This window comes from Equus caballus, chromosome 12 (assembly GCF_041296265.1).
Source record: "Equus caballus isolate H_3958 breed thoroughbred chromosome 12, TB-T2T, whole genome shotgun sequence".
NCBI classification, from domain to species: domain Eukaryota; kingdom Metazoa; phylum Chordata; class Mammalia; order Perissodactyla; family Equidae; genus Equus; species Equus caballus.
Window position 1 is genome coordinate 32,160,844 of NC_091695.1, and position 19,139 is coordinate 32,179,982.

Sequence of the window (19,139 nt, forward strand, 5' to 3'; positions counted from 1 at the left end):
ACGGGCACCTGAGCTAACATCTGTTGCCAATCTTTTTTTTCTTTTTTCCCCTTCTTCTTCTCCCCAAAGCCTGCCAGTACGTAGTTGTATCCTCCAGTTGCACGTCCTTCTGTCTGTGCTATGTGGGGTGCCACCTCAGCATGGCTTGATGAGCGGTGCCATATCTCCACCCAGGATCTGAACCAGCAAAACCCTGGGCCTCTAAAGCGGGGCATGCGAACTTAACCACTCGGCCACGGCCCTGGCCCCTAAATGTAGTTTTGATTTGCATTTCCCTGATGATTAGTGATGTTGAGCATCTTTTCATGTGCCTATTGGCCATCCATCTATCTTCTTTGGAAAAATGTCTGTTCGCATCCTCTGCCTACTTTTTGATTGGGTTGTTTGTTTTTTTTGTTGTTCATTTGTGTGAGTTGTTTCTATATTATGGAGATTAACTCCTTGTCGGATATATGATTTGCAAATATTTTCTCCCATTTGGTGGGTTGTTTTTTCATTTTAATCTTGATTTCCTTTGACTTCCAGAAGCTCTTTAGTCTGATGAAGTCCCACTTGTTTCTTTTTTTCTTTTGTTTTCCTTGTCTGGGTAGACATGGTATTCAGTAAGATCCTTTTAAGTGTGATGTCAAAGAGTGGACTGCCTGTATTTTCTTCCAGAAGTTTTATGGTTTCAGCTCTTACCTTCAAGTCTCTGGTCCATTTTGAGTCTATTTTTGTGTATGGAGAAAGGTAGTGGTCTACTTTTGTTGTTTTGCATGTGGCTGTCCAGTTTTCCCAGCACCATTTATTGAAGAGGCTTTCCTTTCTCCATTGTATATTCTTAGCTCCTTTGCCGAAGATTAGCTGTCTGTAGATGTGTGGTTTTATTTCTGGGCTTTCGGTTCTCTTCCATTGATCTGTGTGCCTGTTTTTGTACCAGTACCATGCTGTTTTGATCACTATGGGTCTGTAGTACGTTTTGAAGTCAGGCACTGTGATGCTCCAGCTTTGTTGTTCTTTCTCAGGATTGCTTTGGCTATTCAGGGTCTTTTGTTGACCCATGTGAATTTTAAGATTCTTTGTTCTATGAAGAATGTCATTGGGATTCTGATTGGGATTCCATTGAATCTATAGATTGCTTTAGGTAGAATGGACTTTTTTTTTTTCTTTTAGGAAGATCAGCCCTGAGCTAACTACTGCCAATCCTCTTCTTTTTGCTGAGAAAGACTGGCCCTGAGCTAACATCCATGCCCATCTTCCTCTACTTTGTATGTGGGACGCCTTCCACAGCATGGCTTTTGCCAAGCAGTGCCCCGTCCGCACCCAGGATCCGAACTGGTGGACCCCGGGCTGCTGAGAAGCAGAACGTGCGCACTTAACCGCTGCACCACCGGGCCGGCCCCTAGAATGGACATTTTAACTATGCTTATTCTTCCAAATCCATGTGCATGGAATATCTTCCCATTTCTTTTGTCATTATTGATTTCTTTCAGTGATGTCTTATAGTTTTCCTTGTATAGATCTTTTTATTTTTTATTTTTTTATCGCAGTAACATTTGATTGTAACATTATATAACTTTCAGATGTACATCATAGCATGTTTCAAATTCTATGTAGATTCCATCATGTTCACCACCCAAAGACTAATTACAAGCCATCACCACACACGTGTGCTTAATCACCCCTTTCACCCTCCCCCTATTAAATTTATTCCTGGGTATTTTTTTTTCATGTTGTGAGATTTTTTACTTTATTTTATTTTTTAAAACAATTTTTATTGAGTTAATGATAGGTTACAATCTTGTGAAATTTCAGTTATGTATTATCGTCTGTCAGTCGTGTTGTAGGTGCAACCCTTCACCCTTTGTGCCCACCCCCCACCCCCCCTTCCCCTGGTAGCCACTAATCTGTTCTCTTTGCCCACAGGTTTAAATTCCTCATAGGAGTGGAGTCACACAGAGATTGTCTTGTCTATCTGGCTTATTTCACTTAACATAATTCCCTCAAGGTCCATCCATGTTGTTGCAAATGGGACGATTTTGTTCTTTTTTACGGCTGAGTAGTATTCCATTGTATATATGTACCACATCTTCTTTATCCAGTCATCTGTTGATGGGCACTTAGGTTGCTTCCATGTCTTGGCTATTGTAAATAATGCTGCAGTGAACATTGGGGTGCATAGGACTTTTGGAATTGCTGACTTCAAGCTCTTTGGATAGATACCCAGTAGTGGGATGGCTGGATCGTATGGTAGTTCTATTTTTAATTTTTTGAGGAATCTCCATACTGTTTTCCATAGTGGCTGCACCAGTTTGCATTCCCGCCAGCAGTGTATGAGGGTTCCTTTTTCTCCACAACCTCTCCAACATTTATTACTATTTGTTTCAGTTATTTTTGTCACTCTAATGGGTGTAAGGTAATATCTTAGTGTAGTTTTGATTTGCACTTCCCTGATGATCAGCGATGATGAGCGTCTTTTCATGTGCCTATTGGCCATCCGTATATCTTCTTGGGAGAAATGTCTGTTCATGTCTCCTGTCCATTTTTTGATCGGGTTGTTTAATTTTTTGTTGTTGAGTTGTGTGAGTTCTTCATCTGTTATGGATATTAAGCCTTTGTCAGATGTATTACTTGGAAATGTTTTTTCCCAGTTAGTGGGTTGTTTTTTTGTTTCACTCCTGTTTTCCCTTGCCTTGAAGAAGCGCTTTCGTCTGATGAAGTCCCATTTGTTTATTCTTTCTATTGTTTCCCTTCTCTGAGAAGACATGGTGTCCGAAAAGATCCCTTTAATACTGATGTCAAAGAGTGTACTTCCTATATTTTCTTCTAGAAGCTTTATGGTTTCAGGTCTTACCTTTAGGTCTTTGATCCATTTTGAGTTTATTTTGGTGAATGGTGAAAAAGAATGGTCTAATTTTCATTCTTTTACATGTGGCTTTCCAGTTTTCACAGCGCCGTTTGTTGAAGAGACTTTCTTTTCTCCATTGTAGGCCCTCAGCTCCTTTGTCGAAGATTAGCTGTCCATAGATGTGTGGTTTTATTTCTGCGCTTTCAGTTCTGTTCCATGGATCTGTGTACCTGTTTTTGTACCAGTACCACGCTGTTTTGATTACTGTAGCTTTGTGGTATGTTTTGAAGTCAGGGATTGTGATGCCTCCAGCTTTGTTCTTCTTTCTCAGGATTGCTTTAGCAATTCGGGGTCTTTTGTTGTCCCATATGAATTTTAGGATTCTTTGTTCTATTTCTGTAAAGATGTCATTGGGATTCTGATTGGGATGGCGTTGAATCTGTAGATTGCTTTAGGTAGAGTGGATATTTTAACTGTGTTTATTCTTCCAATCCATGTGCATGGAATGTCTTTCCATCTCTTTATGTCGTCATCCATTTCTTTCAGAAAAGCCTTGTAATTTTCATTGTATAGGTCTTTCACTTCCTTAGTTAAATTCACCCTGAGGTATGTTCTTCTTTTTGTTGCGATTATGAATGGTATTGTGTTCTTGAGTTCTTTTTCTGTTAGTTTGTTATTAGAGTATAGAAATGCTACTGATTTATGTAAATTGATTTTATATCCTGCTACTTTGCTGTAGTTGTTGATTACTTCTAAAAGTTTTCCAATGGATTCTTTGGGGTTTTCTATGTATAAGATCACGTCGTCTGCAAATAGCGAGAGTTTCACTTCTTCCGCCCCTATTTGGATTCCTTTTATTCCTTTTTCTTGCCTGATTGCTCTGGCCAGGACCTCCAGTACTATGCTGAATAAGAGTGGTGATAGAGGGCATCCTTGTCTCGTTCCGGTTCTCAGGGGGATGGTGCTCAGTTTTTGCCCATTGAGTACGATGTTGGCTGTGGGTTTGTCATCTATGGCCTTTATTGTGTTGAGGTAGTTCCCGTCTATCCCCATTTTGTTGAGTTTTTGTCATAAATGGCTGTTGGATCTTGTCAAATGCTTTCTCTGCATCTATTGAGATGATCATGTGGTTTTTATTCCTCAGTTTGTTGATGTGGTGTATCACATTGATTGATTTGCGGATGCTGAACCATCCCTGTGTCCCTGGTATGAATCCCACCTGATCATGATGTAGGATCCTTTTGATGAATTACTGTATTCTGGTTGCCAAAATTTTGTTGAGAATTTTTGCATCTGTGTTCATCAGCGATATTGGCCTGTAGTTCTTTTTCGTGCTGTCCTTGTCAGGCTTTGGTATCAGCATGATGTTGGCCTCGTAGAATGTGTTAGGAAGTGTTCCATCCTCCCTAATTTTTTGGAATAGCTTGAAAAGGATAGGTATTAAATCCTCTCTGAAAGTTTGGTAAAATTCCCCAGGAAAGCCATCTGGTCCTGGGGGTTTATTCTTTGGGTGCTTTTGATGGCTGTTTCAGTCTCTTTGCTTGTGACTGGTCTGTTCAGATTGTCTCCTCCTTCTTGAGTGAGCTTTGGGAGATTGTAGGAGTCCAAGAATTTATCCATTTCCTGTAGGTTATCCATTTTGCTGGCATATAGTTTTTGCATAGTATTCTCTTATAATCCATTGTATTTCTGTGGAGTCTGTTGTTATTTCTCCTCTTTCATTTCTGATTTTGTTTATTTGAGCTTTCTCTCTTTTTTTCTTTGTAAGTCTGGCTAGGAGTTTGTCAATTTTATTTACCTTCTCAAAGAACAAGCTCTTTGTTTCATTAATCCTTTCTACTGCCTTTTTTGTTTCAATACCATTTATTTCTGCTCTGATTTTTATTATTTCTCTCCTTCTGCTGACTTTTGGCTTTGTTTGTTCTTCTTTCTCTAATTCAGTTAGGTGTAGTTTAAGATTGCTGATTTTCTGGTTTGTTAAGATGTCCCTGAATGGCCATGAATTTTCCTCTTAATAGAGCTTTTGCTGCATCCCATATGAGTTGGTATAGCATGCTATCATTTTCATTTGTCTCCAGGTATTTTTGGATTTCTTCTTTAATTTCTTCCATGATCCATTGCTTGTTCAATAGCGTATTGTTTAGTCTCCACATCCTTGTGCCTTTCTCAGCTTCTTCCTTGTAATTAATTTCTAGCCTTATAACATTATGATCAGAGAAGATGCTCGTTATTATTTCAATTTTTTTAAATTTGTAGAGGCTTGCCTTGTTTCCCAACCTATGGTCTATCCTTGAGAATGTTCCATGCACGCTTGAGAAGAATGTGTATTCTGCTGTTTTTGGATGAAGCATTCTATATGTATCTATGAAGTCCCACTGTTTTAGCTTTTCGTTTAGCTCCACTGTTTCTCTGTTGATTTCCTGTCTGGATGATCTATCCATTGATGTGAGTGTGGTGTTGAGGTCCCCTACTATTTTTGTGTTATTTTTGATATCTTCTTTTAGGTTTGTTAATAGTTACTTTATGAACTTTGGTGCTCCTGTGTTGGGGGCATAGATATTTATAAGCGTTATTTCTTCTTGATGAAGTGTCCCTCTGATCATTATATATTGGCCCTCTATGTCTCTCTTTACCTGCCTTATCTTGAAGTCTGTTTTGTCTGATATAAGCATTGCGACCCCTGCTTTCTTTTGTTTGCTATTGGCTTGGAGTGTTGTCTTCCACCCCTTCACTCTGAGCCTGTGTTTGTCCTTGGAGCTGAGGTGTGTTTCCTGGAGGCAACAAATTGTTGGATCTCGTTCTTTAATCTATTTTGCCACTCTGTGTCTTTTTATTGGCGAGTTCAATCCGTTTACGTTGAGGGTGAGTATTGATGCATGAGGGCTGAATGCTGTCATTCTGTTGCTCGTTTTCCGGTTTTCCTGTGTTTCCTTTGTTTCTTGTCCTGTGTGTTTTAGCCTACCCATTGACTTCTGCAGTTTCTTAGGCTGGGTTTCTTAGATTTTTCCTTATTTATGTTTTATGTTTCTGTTGTGTTTTTCAGTTTAGTGGCTACCCTGAAGTTTGTATTCAGAATCTCGTGTATAACATAGTCCATTTTCTGGTGGTCTCTTACTTCCTTAGCCTAGATTGTTTCAGTCCCTTTCCTCCTCCCCTCCGAAATTATTATTTTCATCTCTTATTCCAACTTGTGTTGTGAGTTTGTGGTTAGAGTGATAAGATTATCTTTGCTTTGGTGATTTCCTTCCCTTTATCCTAATGCTATAGTTGAATATTTGCTATCCTATTTAGCTTCTGTCTATTTGTCTCCCTACTCTGTGTTTTGTGACCCCTTACTCCCTTTTTTTCTTTTTTCAGGTATGAGAGCCTTCTTGAGGATTTCTTGTAGTGAAGGTCCTGTGACTACGAAGTCCCTTAGCTTTTGTTTGTCTGGAAAAGATTTAATTTCTCCCTCCTATCTGAAGGATATTTTTCCTGGATAGAGTATTCTTGGCTGAAGATTTTTATCCTTTAAAGTTTTGAATATGTCACTCCAGTCTCTCCTAGCTTGTAAGGTTTCTGTCGAGAAATCCGCTGAAGGTCTGATAGGGGTTCCTTTGTAGGTTCTTTTCTTCTGCCTTGCTGCCCTGAGTATTCTTTCTCTGTCCTTCATTTTTGCCATTTTTACTACTATGTACCTTGCAGTAGGTCTTTTTACATTGACAAATGTAGGAGATCTGAAAGCTTCCTCCACACACATTTCTCTCTCAATCCCTAGATTTGGGAAGTTCTCTTCTCTGATTTCGTTGAGCACACTTTCTGCTCCATTTTCCTTTTCCACGCCCTCAGGAATTCCGATGATTCTTAAGTTGCATTTTCTCATTGAGTCAGCTATTTCTCTGAGCTTTTCTTCAGTTTTTTTAATTCTTAGTTGTCTTTCTTCCTCTGTCTGGAGCCATTCAGCCTGTCTTTGATTATGCTAGTTTACTCCTCTAGGGTGTCTACACGGGCATTCAGGGAATCTGTATTCTGTTTTATCTGGTCCATTGTGTTTTTCGTCTCTAGTGTTTCTAATTGATTCTTCTTTATAATTTCAATCTCTTTTGTGAAGTAACTCCAGAACTTGTTGACTTGTTTCTCTATATTTCCCTTTACCTCATTGAGTATTTTGAGGATAGCTATTTTGAACTCCTCTTCACTTTCTTTACCCATTTCCAAGCCCTCGGGACATAATTCTGTGTTTTTATTGTTTTCCTTTTGGACTGGAACTTTTATAAATTGCTGGATGGTAGAGGAGAGGTTTTTGCGCATGATGCTGTTATTTGGTTGCAGGTACAGCCTGTCGCCACTAGATGGGGGTCGAGAGCCTTGGTTCTGAGCCCTGCGCCTTCAGCCACGATGGTGGCGCCCAGCATGGGTGGAGGGAGGAGGGACGCTTTCTCTCATGCCGACCTGGATTGGCACAGCTCTCGCTCTCTGGTCTCCCAGGGCCCTGGCTTGCTGGGGTTCCCCCACGCGAAAGCTGTCCCCTGTTAGAGGGTTTCTGCTGCTCCAGCGGTGGGAGTCCTGCACGATCTCCCAATGCACGGCCCCTCCCCTGCTCCTTCTCACACCCACGGCAGCGATCCCAGTCTCTAGGGGAGGGAGCGAAGACCCCGTTCCAGCTCCTCCGAGGGCGGCTCCAGCCTCTCCGCCTTCCGTCGTTTGGCTGCTGTGGGTCTGTGAGGATTTCTGTTATTGGGATTTTTTTTTTTTTTGGTTGGAAAGCAGTTGCTCTTTTTAGTTGTAATTTGGAGGGGAGAGAGTCCTGGGTGAGCTCACGCTGCCATGTTGCTGACGTCACCCCTATTTCTAGATATTTTATTCTCTTTGTTGCGATTGTAAATGGTATTCTATTCTTGAGTTCTCGTTCTGTTAGTTTGTTATTAGAGTAGAGAAATGCAACTGATTTTTGTAAGTAGACTTTGTATCCTGCAACTTTGCTGTAGATGTTTATTTCTAATAGTTTTCCCATGGCTTGTTTTTTTCTTTTTTAAAGATTGGCACCTAGGCTAACAGTTGCCAATCTTTTTTTTTTTTTTCTTTCCTGCTTTATTTCCCAAACCCCCCTGGTACATAGTTGCATATCTTAGTTGCATGTCTTTCTAGTTGTGGGATGTGGGACGCCGTCTCAATGTGGCCTGATGAGCGGTGCCATGTCCGTGCCCAGGATCTGAACCCTGGGCTGCCTCAGCGGAGCATGTGAACTTAGCCACTCAGCCACCGAGCCGGCCCCACCATGGCTTCTTTAGGGTTTTCTCTATATAAAATCATGTCGTCTGCAAACAGTGAGAGTTACACTTCTTCACTGCCAATTTGGATTCCTTTTCTTTCTTTTTCTTGCCTAATTGCTCTGGCCCAAACCTGCAGTACTATGTTCAGTAAGAGTGGTGGGAGTGGGCTCCCTTGTCTTGTTCCTGTTCTCAGGGGGATGGCGCTCAGTTTTTCCCCATTGAGTATGATGCTGGCTGTGGGTTAGTGATTTCCCATTTTTAAAAATATTAGGAAATTTGTTAAGTGGAGAAAACTAGTCTGGCATCCTTACAGAGGAGGGAGGGTTGGAGATGAGTGCTTTGAAGACCCTCCTCTCATGGCCTGGTGGTTCAAGTCTGGCCCCCAGCACTCAGCGGCCCAGGTTCGCTCCCTGGCCGCAGCACCACAGCACCTGTGTGTGTGTGGCTGTGCTGTGGGGCAGCTCGTGACTTACCACCAGGGTGCGCCACCACGCCCTGCAGCTCTGGGAGGAAGCACGGTCCTCCTCTGAGGCACAGCACCTGTGCCTGCTTTCTTGTGCTTACGTCAGTCTGCGCGAACCGTCTCAAGGGGAACACTCCTCCTGTGACTTGTTCTGACGTGTGTACTCCTTCACTCAGAAATGCCACCCCGTGCCACACTGCTGGGTAACAGCAGGGCACAGATGGGCAGGGCTCTGCTGTCGGCTCACTGGACTCCAGTGTGGCGATTCTGCTCTAGCCACTTATCAGAGGGCTTCAGGAGCACAGATGGAGCCCTGTGGCTCTGCCTCCAGGGCTCAGGGGGCAGCACAGAGGCGCTGGTTCAGCTGGGCCTTGGAGGTGGAGGAGGAGCTCCTTAGCAGGGGACGATGGCAGAGGCGGCTCAGTGAGAGCGCAGGTGGGGAGATGCAATGGGAGCCTCTCACCCGGCATGCCTCGAAAGCATCGACTACAATAGTCTGCTTTTAAGTAAGACGTTAACGATTAAGCTCAAAGTAAAATCTCCCAGAATTTTCAGAATAAAGAAATCACTAACAACAGTCATAATAATAGGTAAGACTTAAGAACTCGAAGCACTTTCAGAGGTTAATTGTTTAATCCTTCCCACAACCCCGTGCGTGTGAGTGCTGTCTTCTTCCCCAGGTTTTACAAAGAAAGAAACTGAAGACAAAACTGGTTGAGGACACAGCCCGTTTAAAGGATAGTCTGGTCATGATTGAGCTAACGTGAATCACAAGAAAAACCGTAAGCCAGCTTTTATACTATATATATATACACACTTTATACTATATATGTAGTGCATATATTTTATACTATATATATAGTGTTTGTGTGTGTATAGTATAAAAGGGCATTGGAAATAAAATGGGTAAATCAGTTTTGTCTGTTTTCTGTATCTGTTTTAAATCTTTTTATAGTTGACAAAAGTTGTCTTTGGAAGTGATTGGTGAGCATCCGGAGATATTTTCATGGAGTGGCTATTTTTAGATCTCTACTAGAGCGAATTTAATAATGGATCACTTCGTGTGGTGTAAGATCTTCCCCCCAGTCTCTGATATGCTGGAGAGCATCTTTAAGTTTCTCTCTTTTTAAAATGAGACAACAAAAAAGGCTTCAAGGAAACAAGCTTCAAGATTACAAATGAGACATTTGTGTTGAATCGAGCAGGGCGCCAACTCCTTCTCTGACGAAAAGAAAGTGTTTCAGAAACTCTGAAGGCTGTAGAGGAAGCGCGCTCGTGCCTGGTGGGCATTCAGCTTCTTCTCTGTCCTTCTGGTTTCTGACCCTGGATCCTCCTCATTTTCTGTTCTCTGGAAAATAAATGTCCGTAAGAACTTCATTGCTCTTGGGTTCTTTGGCAGCATGAGTTCTAGTGGGACAGTTTCCCTTCGATGGAGGAGGGCCGAGGCGTGACCTCTAAATGCAGCAGCGGTTGCCTGCCCACCTTCTGTGTGCTGTTACAGGTGTGCATGATGAAGACAGCTTTGTGCAGACGCCGTTCTAATTGTTTCTGTTCACCTGTAGACGTGCTTGTGTGGAGCAACGATCGAGTGATTCGCTGGATCGTCTCAATTGGTCTTAAAGAATATGCAAACAATCTGGTGGAGAGTGGCGTTCACGGTGCACTTGTGGCCTTAGATGAAACCTTCGATTTCAGTGCACTGGCGCTCTTGTTACGGATCCCTAAGCAGAACACACAGGTATGCTGCAGAGCCGGCCCGGCTCCCACTCAGCGTTCAGTCAGGTCTCCTGATGGAGACGTCTAGCTGGTTAACTGAGTGGACACAAAACTTCACAGTACCTCAGACAACTATCCCTAATCCACAAAATACTGGTTCCAAACCAGCAATGCTTAATTCTTCATTAGTTTTGCCTGTCCTTCCATTTTCTGTTGTCAGCATGAGAGTCTTGCGATTAAAAAAAAAGGGGAAACTTCGTTCAAGTCCATATGCTCGTAGGAGTGACGACGTGTATTTAGTTCTTACGTGGAAAGAGAAATGCTCATAGGTACACCGATGGAGATTCTGTTAATTTTGTTTCTATTGCCCTGTGTGATTCTTTTTGACACACGGGCTCACCTGAGAATCAGGAAATTTATTCTTCTTCTACAGAAGATTGTATGTCTTTTGCCGATACCCCCCATCCCCCCACCAGCACCAACCCACAGAGCACACTTTCGTAGATAGTCTGCCAGCGGTCATGGGTCCCTTTCCCTGAAAGCCCATCCATGGGCTCCGCAGGAATCCCCTAATTTAAAATGTGGTTGTGGGGGCCAGCCCGGTGTTGCAGTGGTTAAGTGCGCACGTTCTGCTTCTCGGCAGCCCGGGGTTCGCCGGTTCGGAGCCCGGGTGCAGACGTGGAAGCACTTGGCAAGCCATGCTGTGGCAGCGTCCCACATATAAAATAGAGGAAGATGGGCATGGATTCTAGCTCAGGGCCAGTCTTCCTCAGCAAAAAAGAGGAGGATTGGCAGCTGGTGTTAGCTCAGTGCTAATCTTCCTCAAATAAATTAATTAATTCAATTAAATTAAATGCTGTCATGGCTCAAGGTGTTTATAGCCTGAGCTTTTTAAAAGTCTTGATTTGAAAAACAGTTGTGATATGCTAACGTCCTTCAGATTAGATTGATGAAGCTTTGCGGTATTGTTGTTTTGTTATGATTTCAGGCTCGCGCTGTCTTGGAACGAGAATTTAACAACCTTTTGGTCATGGGGACGGACAGAAGTTTTGATGAAGTGAGTTTTCAGCCTAATGAATTTTATTTAAATTTGCATTCAGTGTGAATTATTTGTTCATATGCACGTGAGCCCCGTCGGCAGTCTCTCTTCTAAGTGTGGAGATGATTTTACCTCCTGAGCTAAGCTTTGCTCTCAAAAATGTGTTAAATGAGATAGTAAGAAACTCGTATTTTCAGTCTGAGGTTTTCTGTTTTTAAAATATTTGCTATTTAAGTTTTGATAGCCCTCAAAAATGTTGTTCCCATCAACATTGGTGGCAGCCGAGGCATGGCGTCCATGGGCTATGTTTGGGGACCGCTGGATGTCTGACCCCAATCCAGAGTCCCTGTGCTTTGGAGAAACCTGTTAGAAGGAGATTAGAGAAACGCAACATGTTAATTTCCCCTCACACAGTCGTGACTCGTTTGTTCCCACACTGTTTTTATTCTTTCCTTCGTTGCCCCTTAAGAAAACGTGAGTTTGCCTGGTGACTAGGAGGACAGCTAAAGGAGTGCTTGCTGGCTCTTCCCCGGCTCTAAGGCAGAACTGCTTACAGCTTGGAAACTATTTTAAGACAAATAGAAATGTATTATCTTATACGGCAAGAAGATGATTTCTCCAAGATAAGAAAGGAAACGGGGTGATGAACAGGAGGCACATGCACCTGGCCGGCCCAGGGCCGTCCTCATCGATGCCCAGTGAGGGCCCCACATAGTGTTACTGGGCCCGTCACTCTCAGAAGTTCCCGGTGGGGACAGTAGATCCTGTGGTTATCAGGAACGGGTTAAATAGGTGTGAACAAACATGCAGTGACGAGTTCAGCAGTCAGGTCAAGGCTGGTAACTTGACTGTCTATTTTTGTCCTTTATTTTAAAATCAGTCTTGTTTTCTGTCCTTTAATTTCCCAGGACCATGATAAAAGCTTTAGGAGAGCACCTTCTTGGAGAAAAAAATTTAGACCAAAGGATGTTCGTGGCTTAGCTGCTGGGTCCGCAGAGACTCTCCCCGCCAACTTCCGGGTCACGTCCTCTCTGTCCTCACCCTCCATGCAGCCGAAGAAGACGCAGCTGGACGGTAGGTGTGCAGGGGCGGCCAGCCGCTGTGGGCGGCATGAGCAGCTTTGTGGCTGGAATGTTAACCGTGATCCAGAATGGCCTCTTGATTGTGTTACAAGGCATTGAGTACTGGTGCATGCCCAGGTTAAGTGTTTTAAAATGAATCCTAACATCTGTGCATAACAGTTTAACAATAATGTAGGTTTTTTAGAGTCTTGTCTGGTTGAATCTTAGCATATCCTTCCAACTAATAAAGCTGAGCGTCGCGTGTGTTCTCGGCGTGCTGAGTGGACGTCCTGTAGCCTGTGTGTGTGGCAGGCAGCCCTGGAAGGCTCCGCCGGAAGGTGGTGCAGCAGCTCTCGGGCCACGCCGGGTGCTCCCGGGACGTCTCTCCACCTGGAGAGGTGACTGAGTCCATCTTAGAGAACACAGTTTCCCCCTCTGTGAGCCTTCCCTTTCCTCTCTCCACCCCTGCTGGCGTTGGTCCCTGTCACTGCGCACCATAAGGACGGAGAGGAGGAAGAAGGTGAGCCTGGGCAGGTCGTCACTGGAGCGCAGTGGGCCGTGGGAGCGCACGAGCCTTGCAGTCAGGGTTCCAGATGGAGCTTGCGGTTTTCCCTTTGACCGCCGCTCCGCTTGGAGGACACGGCTGATGACAAGTTGGTCGCGCTTTACTGACAGACCTCTCAGCTCTGACCGCGGCCCCCACGATGACAGGATCAAGGGCAGATGGCCTCGGTGGACCCTGGCTCTGCCACTGAGGAGGGGCACAGCCTCGAGCACTGTGCCTCAGTCTCCCCGTCTGTAGGGCCGTCGTCGTACAGCCGTGTCCTCTTCAGCGGCTGTGGCAGTGAAACGGCTGCTCCTCGTCAGGCTCGTAGGAGGCGTCTGCGGGTCCTGGTCCCGTGTGGTGCTGGCCGCTGGGGCCATTGTAGCCACACTCCCGTTACGAAGGACTTCGTTCTCCTCTCTGTGGCCCATGGATCGGCTATGGGAAAGGAAGCGCTTTTAAAAATTGTCCTGAGTTGGCTTTTACAAGTTTCCCTGTTCTTAGCCCTTCCCGTATGTAGGTTTGTGAGTTTGGCTCTCACTTGCTTATATCAAAATGAGAGAAAAGCGCGTGTGTGTAAAGCCTTCGCTCAGCCGGACGCTTGGTGAGATGGCCCCCAGGGCAGCACTGCTGCTGGAAGCCTGCATCTCTCTGCAGAGCTCAGTGATCTGGTTAATGGGGCAAGAGTAGCAGTGTCTTCAGTAGCATTCTTATTCTAAGGAGCATGAGGTAATTTGTATAACTCTAACGGTAACTCGGCCCTCCACTTATTGAATAGGCTGACGGAGCGCCTTCTGATTTTCTTCACAGCTTCGTGCCCAGTTTCCTCAGACTCAGTCACACTTCCCGTGTTCAGTATTGACGGCGACATTGAGATTAGAGTTCAGATAAATTAAAAATAAGCCTAGAGAGAGGTGTAGGGAATATATTACATGGAAGACGGCTGTTGACCCTTGTAGGAAAACTGAGGCCCAACCCCGGGAGAGTGGACTGCTCAATGCCTTCTTAAATAAGGGGCATCGGGGAAGCTGCAGCTGGCCTCCTGGGACCTCAGGGTCAGGGTTTGGAAAGATGACCCATGCTCACCGACAGTGCCGGCTGTCGTGCCATCTCTTCTGGAACCACGGCACATTCTTGATAAAACGTGTTCCTGCTGGACCCGTGGGAACACAAACTGTGTAACTGGCAGTCGGGAATATCTGCTCCAGGTGTTTGCACATTTTCTGTCCAGGTTGCAAGGGAGAGGCGGGGCTCACCTCTTTGGCCGTGCCGTGTGTTTCTCGACAGGAACAAGGCCTCAGTGGTACACATCACTTCCGGCAGAAACTGAGACTGGGTTTTAGTGTTCTTAGATGAGTCATTGTCCTCTACCCACCCCCTGCAGCCAGGCCCTGGGGAGGAGTGCCCTGGATGCTCCCTCAGACAGGCGCGGAGGGCAGGTGGCCCGAGGGCGCGTCTCCCGTCAGGCCAGGCCTGCGTTTGACTCCGGTCACCTGCACCCCGTGGTGTCTAGCGCTGCCCCGGGTTATCTACCTCACACCGGCCTTGGGGATATCACGTTTAGGCCCCGAAGAAAAGTCTAGTTGCTCTGCAAATCTAGAGAGTTTCAGGAGAAACAAAGTTACCAGGTGAAGTAGTTGTCACTTACACAGAGGACATCACGAAGTGTGTATCATCTGAGGCGTCCTTGCTGTCGTGAGATTAGCTGCCAGTGGCTCCCAGGGCTGCTGGGGGCTGAAGAGAACCCCCTCCTGGCGACACTTAGGTTCTCTTTCCCTGGCTCGTCCGCTCCCATCTAGCAGTTTCCCTGGGAGCCCTCAGTAGGTGGTGTTGTAGGTGTGCAGATGTGTGTGTACGTGTGCCCCGTGTGACGTCTGAAGACTAACCGCACGCTGTGTTTGCACGCTTCCTCCCCGGTGTCGGAGCAGGCAGCGTGTCGGGAGCGCAGAGGCTGGACGCCGCCACGGTCAGGACTTACTCCTGCTGAAGCCCCGTGGTGAGTAGAGGGCTCCGCGTGCCCGGAGGCCGCAGAGGCGGCCGGGTGACCGCACGGGGGCGCTGCCTGGCCTGGAGAGCCCGTTTCCGTTCCTGCAGGCCTTTAGGAACACGCATGCAAGCCCGGCTGCACCCGTTACGTGGTTCTGGTGTTCTGTATGCTCACAGTTGGTCACAGAGGGGTTCGTGTATCCTCATTTGTTAAGGAAAAAAGTGTATTTGCATTTTTTCCTTAAAACTGAAAGTGCTGGACTCTTTTCAGTATCTGCTAATGTCTTTTGGGGGTGGGGAGGCAGGAGAGCAGCGCGTGGCAGGAGCTCACCGGCTCAGCTCTTGGCTGGCGACCACCCGTGGTTGAGAGCGCCCGGCACGGCGGCTCTCCGCCTTGACCCTGGCATCCGCGCTGGTGTCGCTCCCAGGTCAGCGGCGCCCACTGGCTTTCTTCGAAATACACGGTCTTGAATGAGCCGCACCCCGCACGGCCAGGTTTCCTGGGGCCACGCTGTCGTGCGACCCTGAGGGCCTGGCGGGTGGTTTTAAACACACAGCTGCGTTGCCATCGCAGGGGTGCAGTTACGAGCAGCCCGCTCGCGCTGAAGGGGTGACGTGGGGCTGGGAGCCCAGCCCCTGCTCGTGGCGCCAGGGCCGGGGGCTCTGTTCCGCTCTCCACTTTTCACGTCTCCGCCAGAAGGTTTGATTGGTTTCCTAATCTTTTTAATTGGTAACTTTTAGACATACGCCAAAAGGAAGTCAGCAAGGAATTTTCTCATTGATACGCGTACTCCTTGACGTTTCATCTCAGTTCTCAAGCAGCTACAGCGCAAGGGGCAGGGAGGCAGGGCTGGGCCTCAGGACGCAGGTGCGCGCCGGGCGGCCCGTCCTGAGGCTGATTGTCCTGTTTGTGCTTCCTTTCCAGTTTACCCACACTACTTCTACAGATGACCGTGCAGCGCTCGGGACCCGGCGAAGACGGCCTTTCAGAATTCAGTGGATCTGCAATCTGTTGATACTTGTTACATGGACCCTAAGATATTTTATTACAGAGTTTTTAATTAGTGAAAAATTCACGAATACCATAGAGAAAATATTTTAGAATTTAATGTTTCTTATATTTATGTAAACATGACTTCATTTATATAGTTAGTTACTTTTTCATGTATATCCAGGCTATAAATATCCTTTCAAATCGATTCTGTTCTTCTATCTAATTTTAGTCTTTCAAACGAATGTACTGTAATGCTTGTATGCATAAATCCTATGAAAAGATACAGGGCTTTTGTAAATTATGCATTTATTGTAATTATCATTAATTTTTTAATAATAATCGGCGAGAGAGAAGAGGATTTTACTGCATTTGCATTTGTAAGATCATCATGACATGGTGCGCGTTATCCTGACAAATGTAACCAGCTCTACAACAATCATTTTGAAACAAGCAGACTTAATTTCAAGCAATTGTGTTTTAATGACTGACCTTACTCTACTTTTTCTAGCAAGAAATGCTTTATTCTGCAGCGTGAACAGACTGAAAGTACCTGGTGTTAAATATGAGCTTCTGATAAAATTTGGGCTGAAGGGGCCGTCAGAACTGTGAGCATCTCTGGTGGCTCTCAGTAGCTTGAAGAGCTCGTCCCTGGAGACCCGCACGGCTTGTCCTCAGCGCCCGGCACGAGCCCCAGCCGGGAGCACTTCTCTCGGCCGCAGGAAGGGCTGGGGGGCTCTCTGGGCTCTGCCCCGATGGGCGGACTCGGGCCCCCGCCCCGCTGCTCTTTGAGGACCAAGCAGGAAGCACCGCGCTCCACAGGGACGCCCGTGCCGGAAGAGGAAGGCGCGGGCTCCCTGAAACCAGGAAACCACGCAGTGCGACTCTACTAAAGGCCTTATTTTTTCTTATGTAAATCATCTTTTTACATTTGTTTGTAAACATGTTGAAAGGAGGGACCTATTGGTACATTTTTAGCTTTTGACGATATAGCCGTTTTGGACTGTCTAAGTAGCAGATGTAACTTTTCCTTTTTAAATGGCACATTAAAGAGCCAGCAGGAAATGTGTTCCCACCACGGTGCATTATTTATTATACAGCTCATTTTGTCGGTGGACGGTTTACATTCGGTTTCTGCTTTTAACTTCCTTGTACGATTCATTCGTTGTTACATTCTGTTTTCTGTTAATCTTGTGTGAACCTCCTGATTATGTAACAAAGTATGTACAGTCTCCTTTTGAACTATTTTTATCACAGTATTATTTATTGCTTTCTTTCAATAAAGTACTGAGGCGTTTTCCACTGCCAATAAAGGATACTGAGAATAAGCTGTCATTCTGTGACAAATCGGCCGCAGCTGGCTCATCTCCGGCTCCAGGCTGATTCAGTGGCGGCAGCGTGGTCGAGTGGACTTTCTTGGGTAGAAATCAGTTGACAGAATGAAAAAGCTGGGGGTGGAAGCACAGGATGGGGGCGTCCCCGCCAGGAAGCCCAGGGGCTTCCCGCCTCGGCCCCCGAGGCCCAGACCCTCTCTCGCTGAGACCTGGGGGACCAGGCCCGGGCAGCCTGGCGCTCAGAGGCACCGCAGGCCACAGGGAGGCGCGGAGGCGCGTCAGTCCATGCGCGCACTGGGGCCCTGCTCTCCTGCTGCTCCCGCCCTGGGCTGTGTCCTTCCGGTTCCCAGGGAGCCTGGTCTCGGAGCGCTCAGACGGAGTCCTGAGTCATGAAGCAGTCCGGCGCGAGAGGGGAGGGACGCGCCGACGGGCCCCGGGCAGGCAGGCAGGCAGGACGCGCCCGGCTGCAGGGCGGCAAGGCGCGGCGCTCGTGGCTGGCAGCGCCAGGCCCAGGGCACCCGATGCCTCAGCCCCTACGTGCTGTCGCCCGCCCTCCCCCCACCGCAGTATTGTCATCAGGTCTGGGGGTGCACGATGCCCAGGCCGACCCCATGCCTCGCGCTGTGTTGGGTGGGCGCTGCTGACTGTCGCCTCGGTTTTCCTTTTCCTGTTCTGCTGTCCTTCCAGGGCTGACGGCCGCCTCTCCTGAGTGACGTGTTTTCTTTATTCGGGTGAATACATTCCAGCTGGTGTCCGTCAGGGCACAGCGATCCGGTGGTTTGGTGTTCTCTTGAGAGCCTGTGCTGGCTGGTTTTCCAGTTTTGTTGGGGGCAGCCTTTTCTTGGCATTTCCTCGTTCTTGGGTTCACTTAAGCGTGAGACTCAAAAGCACATAGCGCTTCCCTGCTTTTTCACCCACCAGTCCGTTTGCCTGACCAAAGCCGGGCAAGCCTTGGGTAGCCTGAAGCTTCTGGAAGCAGACCAGGTCATCATTGACTCTTTAAGTTGCAGGTGTTTGATTAAAACTTCATTCGGTGGTTCCGTTTACGCCTTTAACAAAAGGTCAGCTCAGAACGACGCAGAGAGCACAGGCCGGTGTTGCAGTAGCTCTGCTGTGCTAGGCGCACTCTGCTGTGCTAGGCGCACTCTCAGCCACGCCTCCCGGGTCTGCTCGCCCCACACGCAGTGTCCCAGGGCTCGCCCGCAGTCGGCGGGGATGGGAGCCATTCGCAAGCCAGGTGTGGCCACACTGAAGACTCTCTGGACCCTTCCCACCGCTAGAACTCTGTCGAGCCTCCTTTAGCCTCATAATTGCTGCCCTTAAGTTTCTCTTTTCAAGTCTCACATCATGCACTTTAAGGTAATTGTGGGTTTGGGGTTTTCTTTGCTCTTTTGCTGGCTAAGTCCTGTGCTCATGGGGATGGGCTCCCCAGGGTCTGGGGAGGAGCGTGTCTCCCCTGTATCTCCGGCAGGTGGATAGCGAGGTGGCCGTCCGGGTGCTGTGGCTGCTGTCCTAACCACCGACATGTCATCGAGTGCATTCCCAAATAGCTCAGAGGCTTCTGTTTCTGACATTTCCTTAGCTTAACTCCTCGGTGAGGAGTAGTAGCCAGTGGTTTTGCATCCGCGTGTCCTTGACTCAGTGGGGCACCTTTTGGAGTCCTGTTGTTTGAGGCCAGCACTGCGTGCGCCCCCTCCACCTGGCACACGCCGAGGGCACACCCAGTGCAGGGAGGAGCAGGGCTGGCGTGGAGGATCTATCCTTCGCCTCTTCCCGCTTTCAGTGCTTGTTGGCCTCCTGGGCTGTGAGCCGGGTCTCCCGTCTCTGCCTCTGTCTTCACGTGGCCCCACCCTGTGTCTTATCTTCTGTCTCTTACGAGGACACTTGTCACTGGCCCACCTAGGTCATCTGGGATGGTCTCACCTC

The 19,139-nt window shown here is 47.0% G+C and overlaps 1 protein-coding gene across 31 annotated transcripts in view; it reads left to right on the plus strand.

The window, feature by feature from the left end:
* The window catches only part of LOC138916677 (liprin-alpha-1-like), a 105,941-nt gene extending 88,746 nt beyond the window's left edge, over positions 1–17,195 (plus strand). For 14 of the 31 annotated variants that reach the window (XR_011423986.1, XR_011423989.1, XR_011423987.1 and 11 more), the window contains 4 exons: positions 10,105–10,280; positions 11,247–11,315; positions 12,206–14,898; positions 15,814–17,195. Coding sequence is in view for 10 of the 31 variants with exons in the window: in XM_070229806.1 (XP_070085907.1) it covers positions 10,105–10,280; positions 11,247–11,315; positions 12,206–12,371; positions 14,831–14,889 (470 nt within the window). In the remaining 21 variants the exon portion in view is untranslated. Of the gene's footprint in view, positions 1–9,222; positions 9,325–9,497; positions 10,281–11,246; positions 11,316–12,205; positions 14,899–15,813 lie in introns of all 31 variants that reach the window. The other 17 variants (XR_011423999.1, XR_011424000.1, XR_011424001.1 and 14 more) reach the window with 5 other exon arrangements.
* The last annotated feature ends 1,944 nt before the right edge of the window (positions 17,196–19,139 follow it).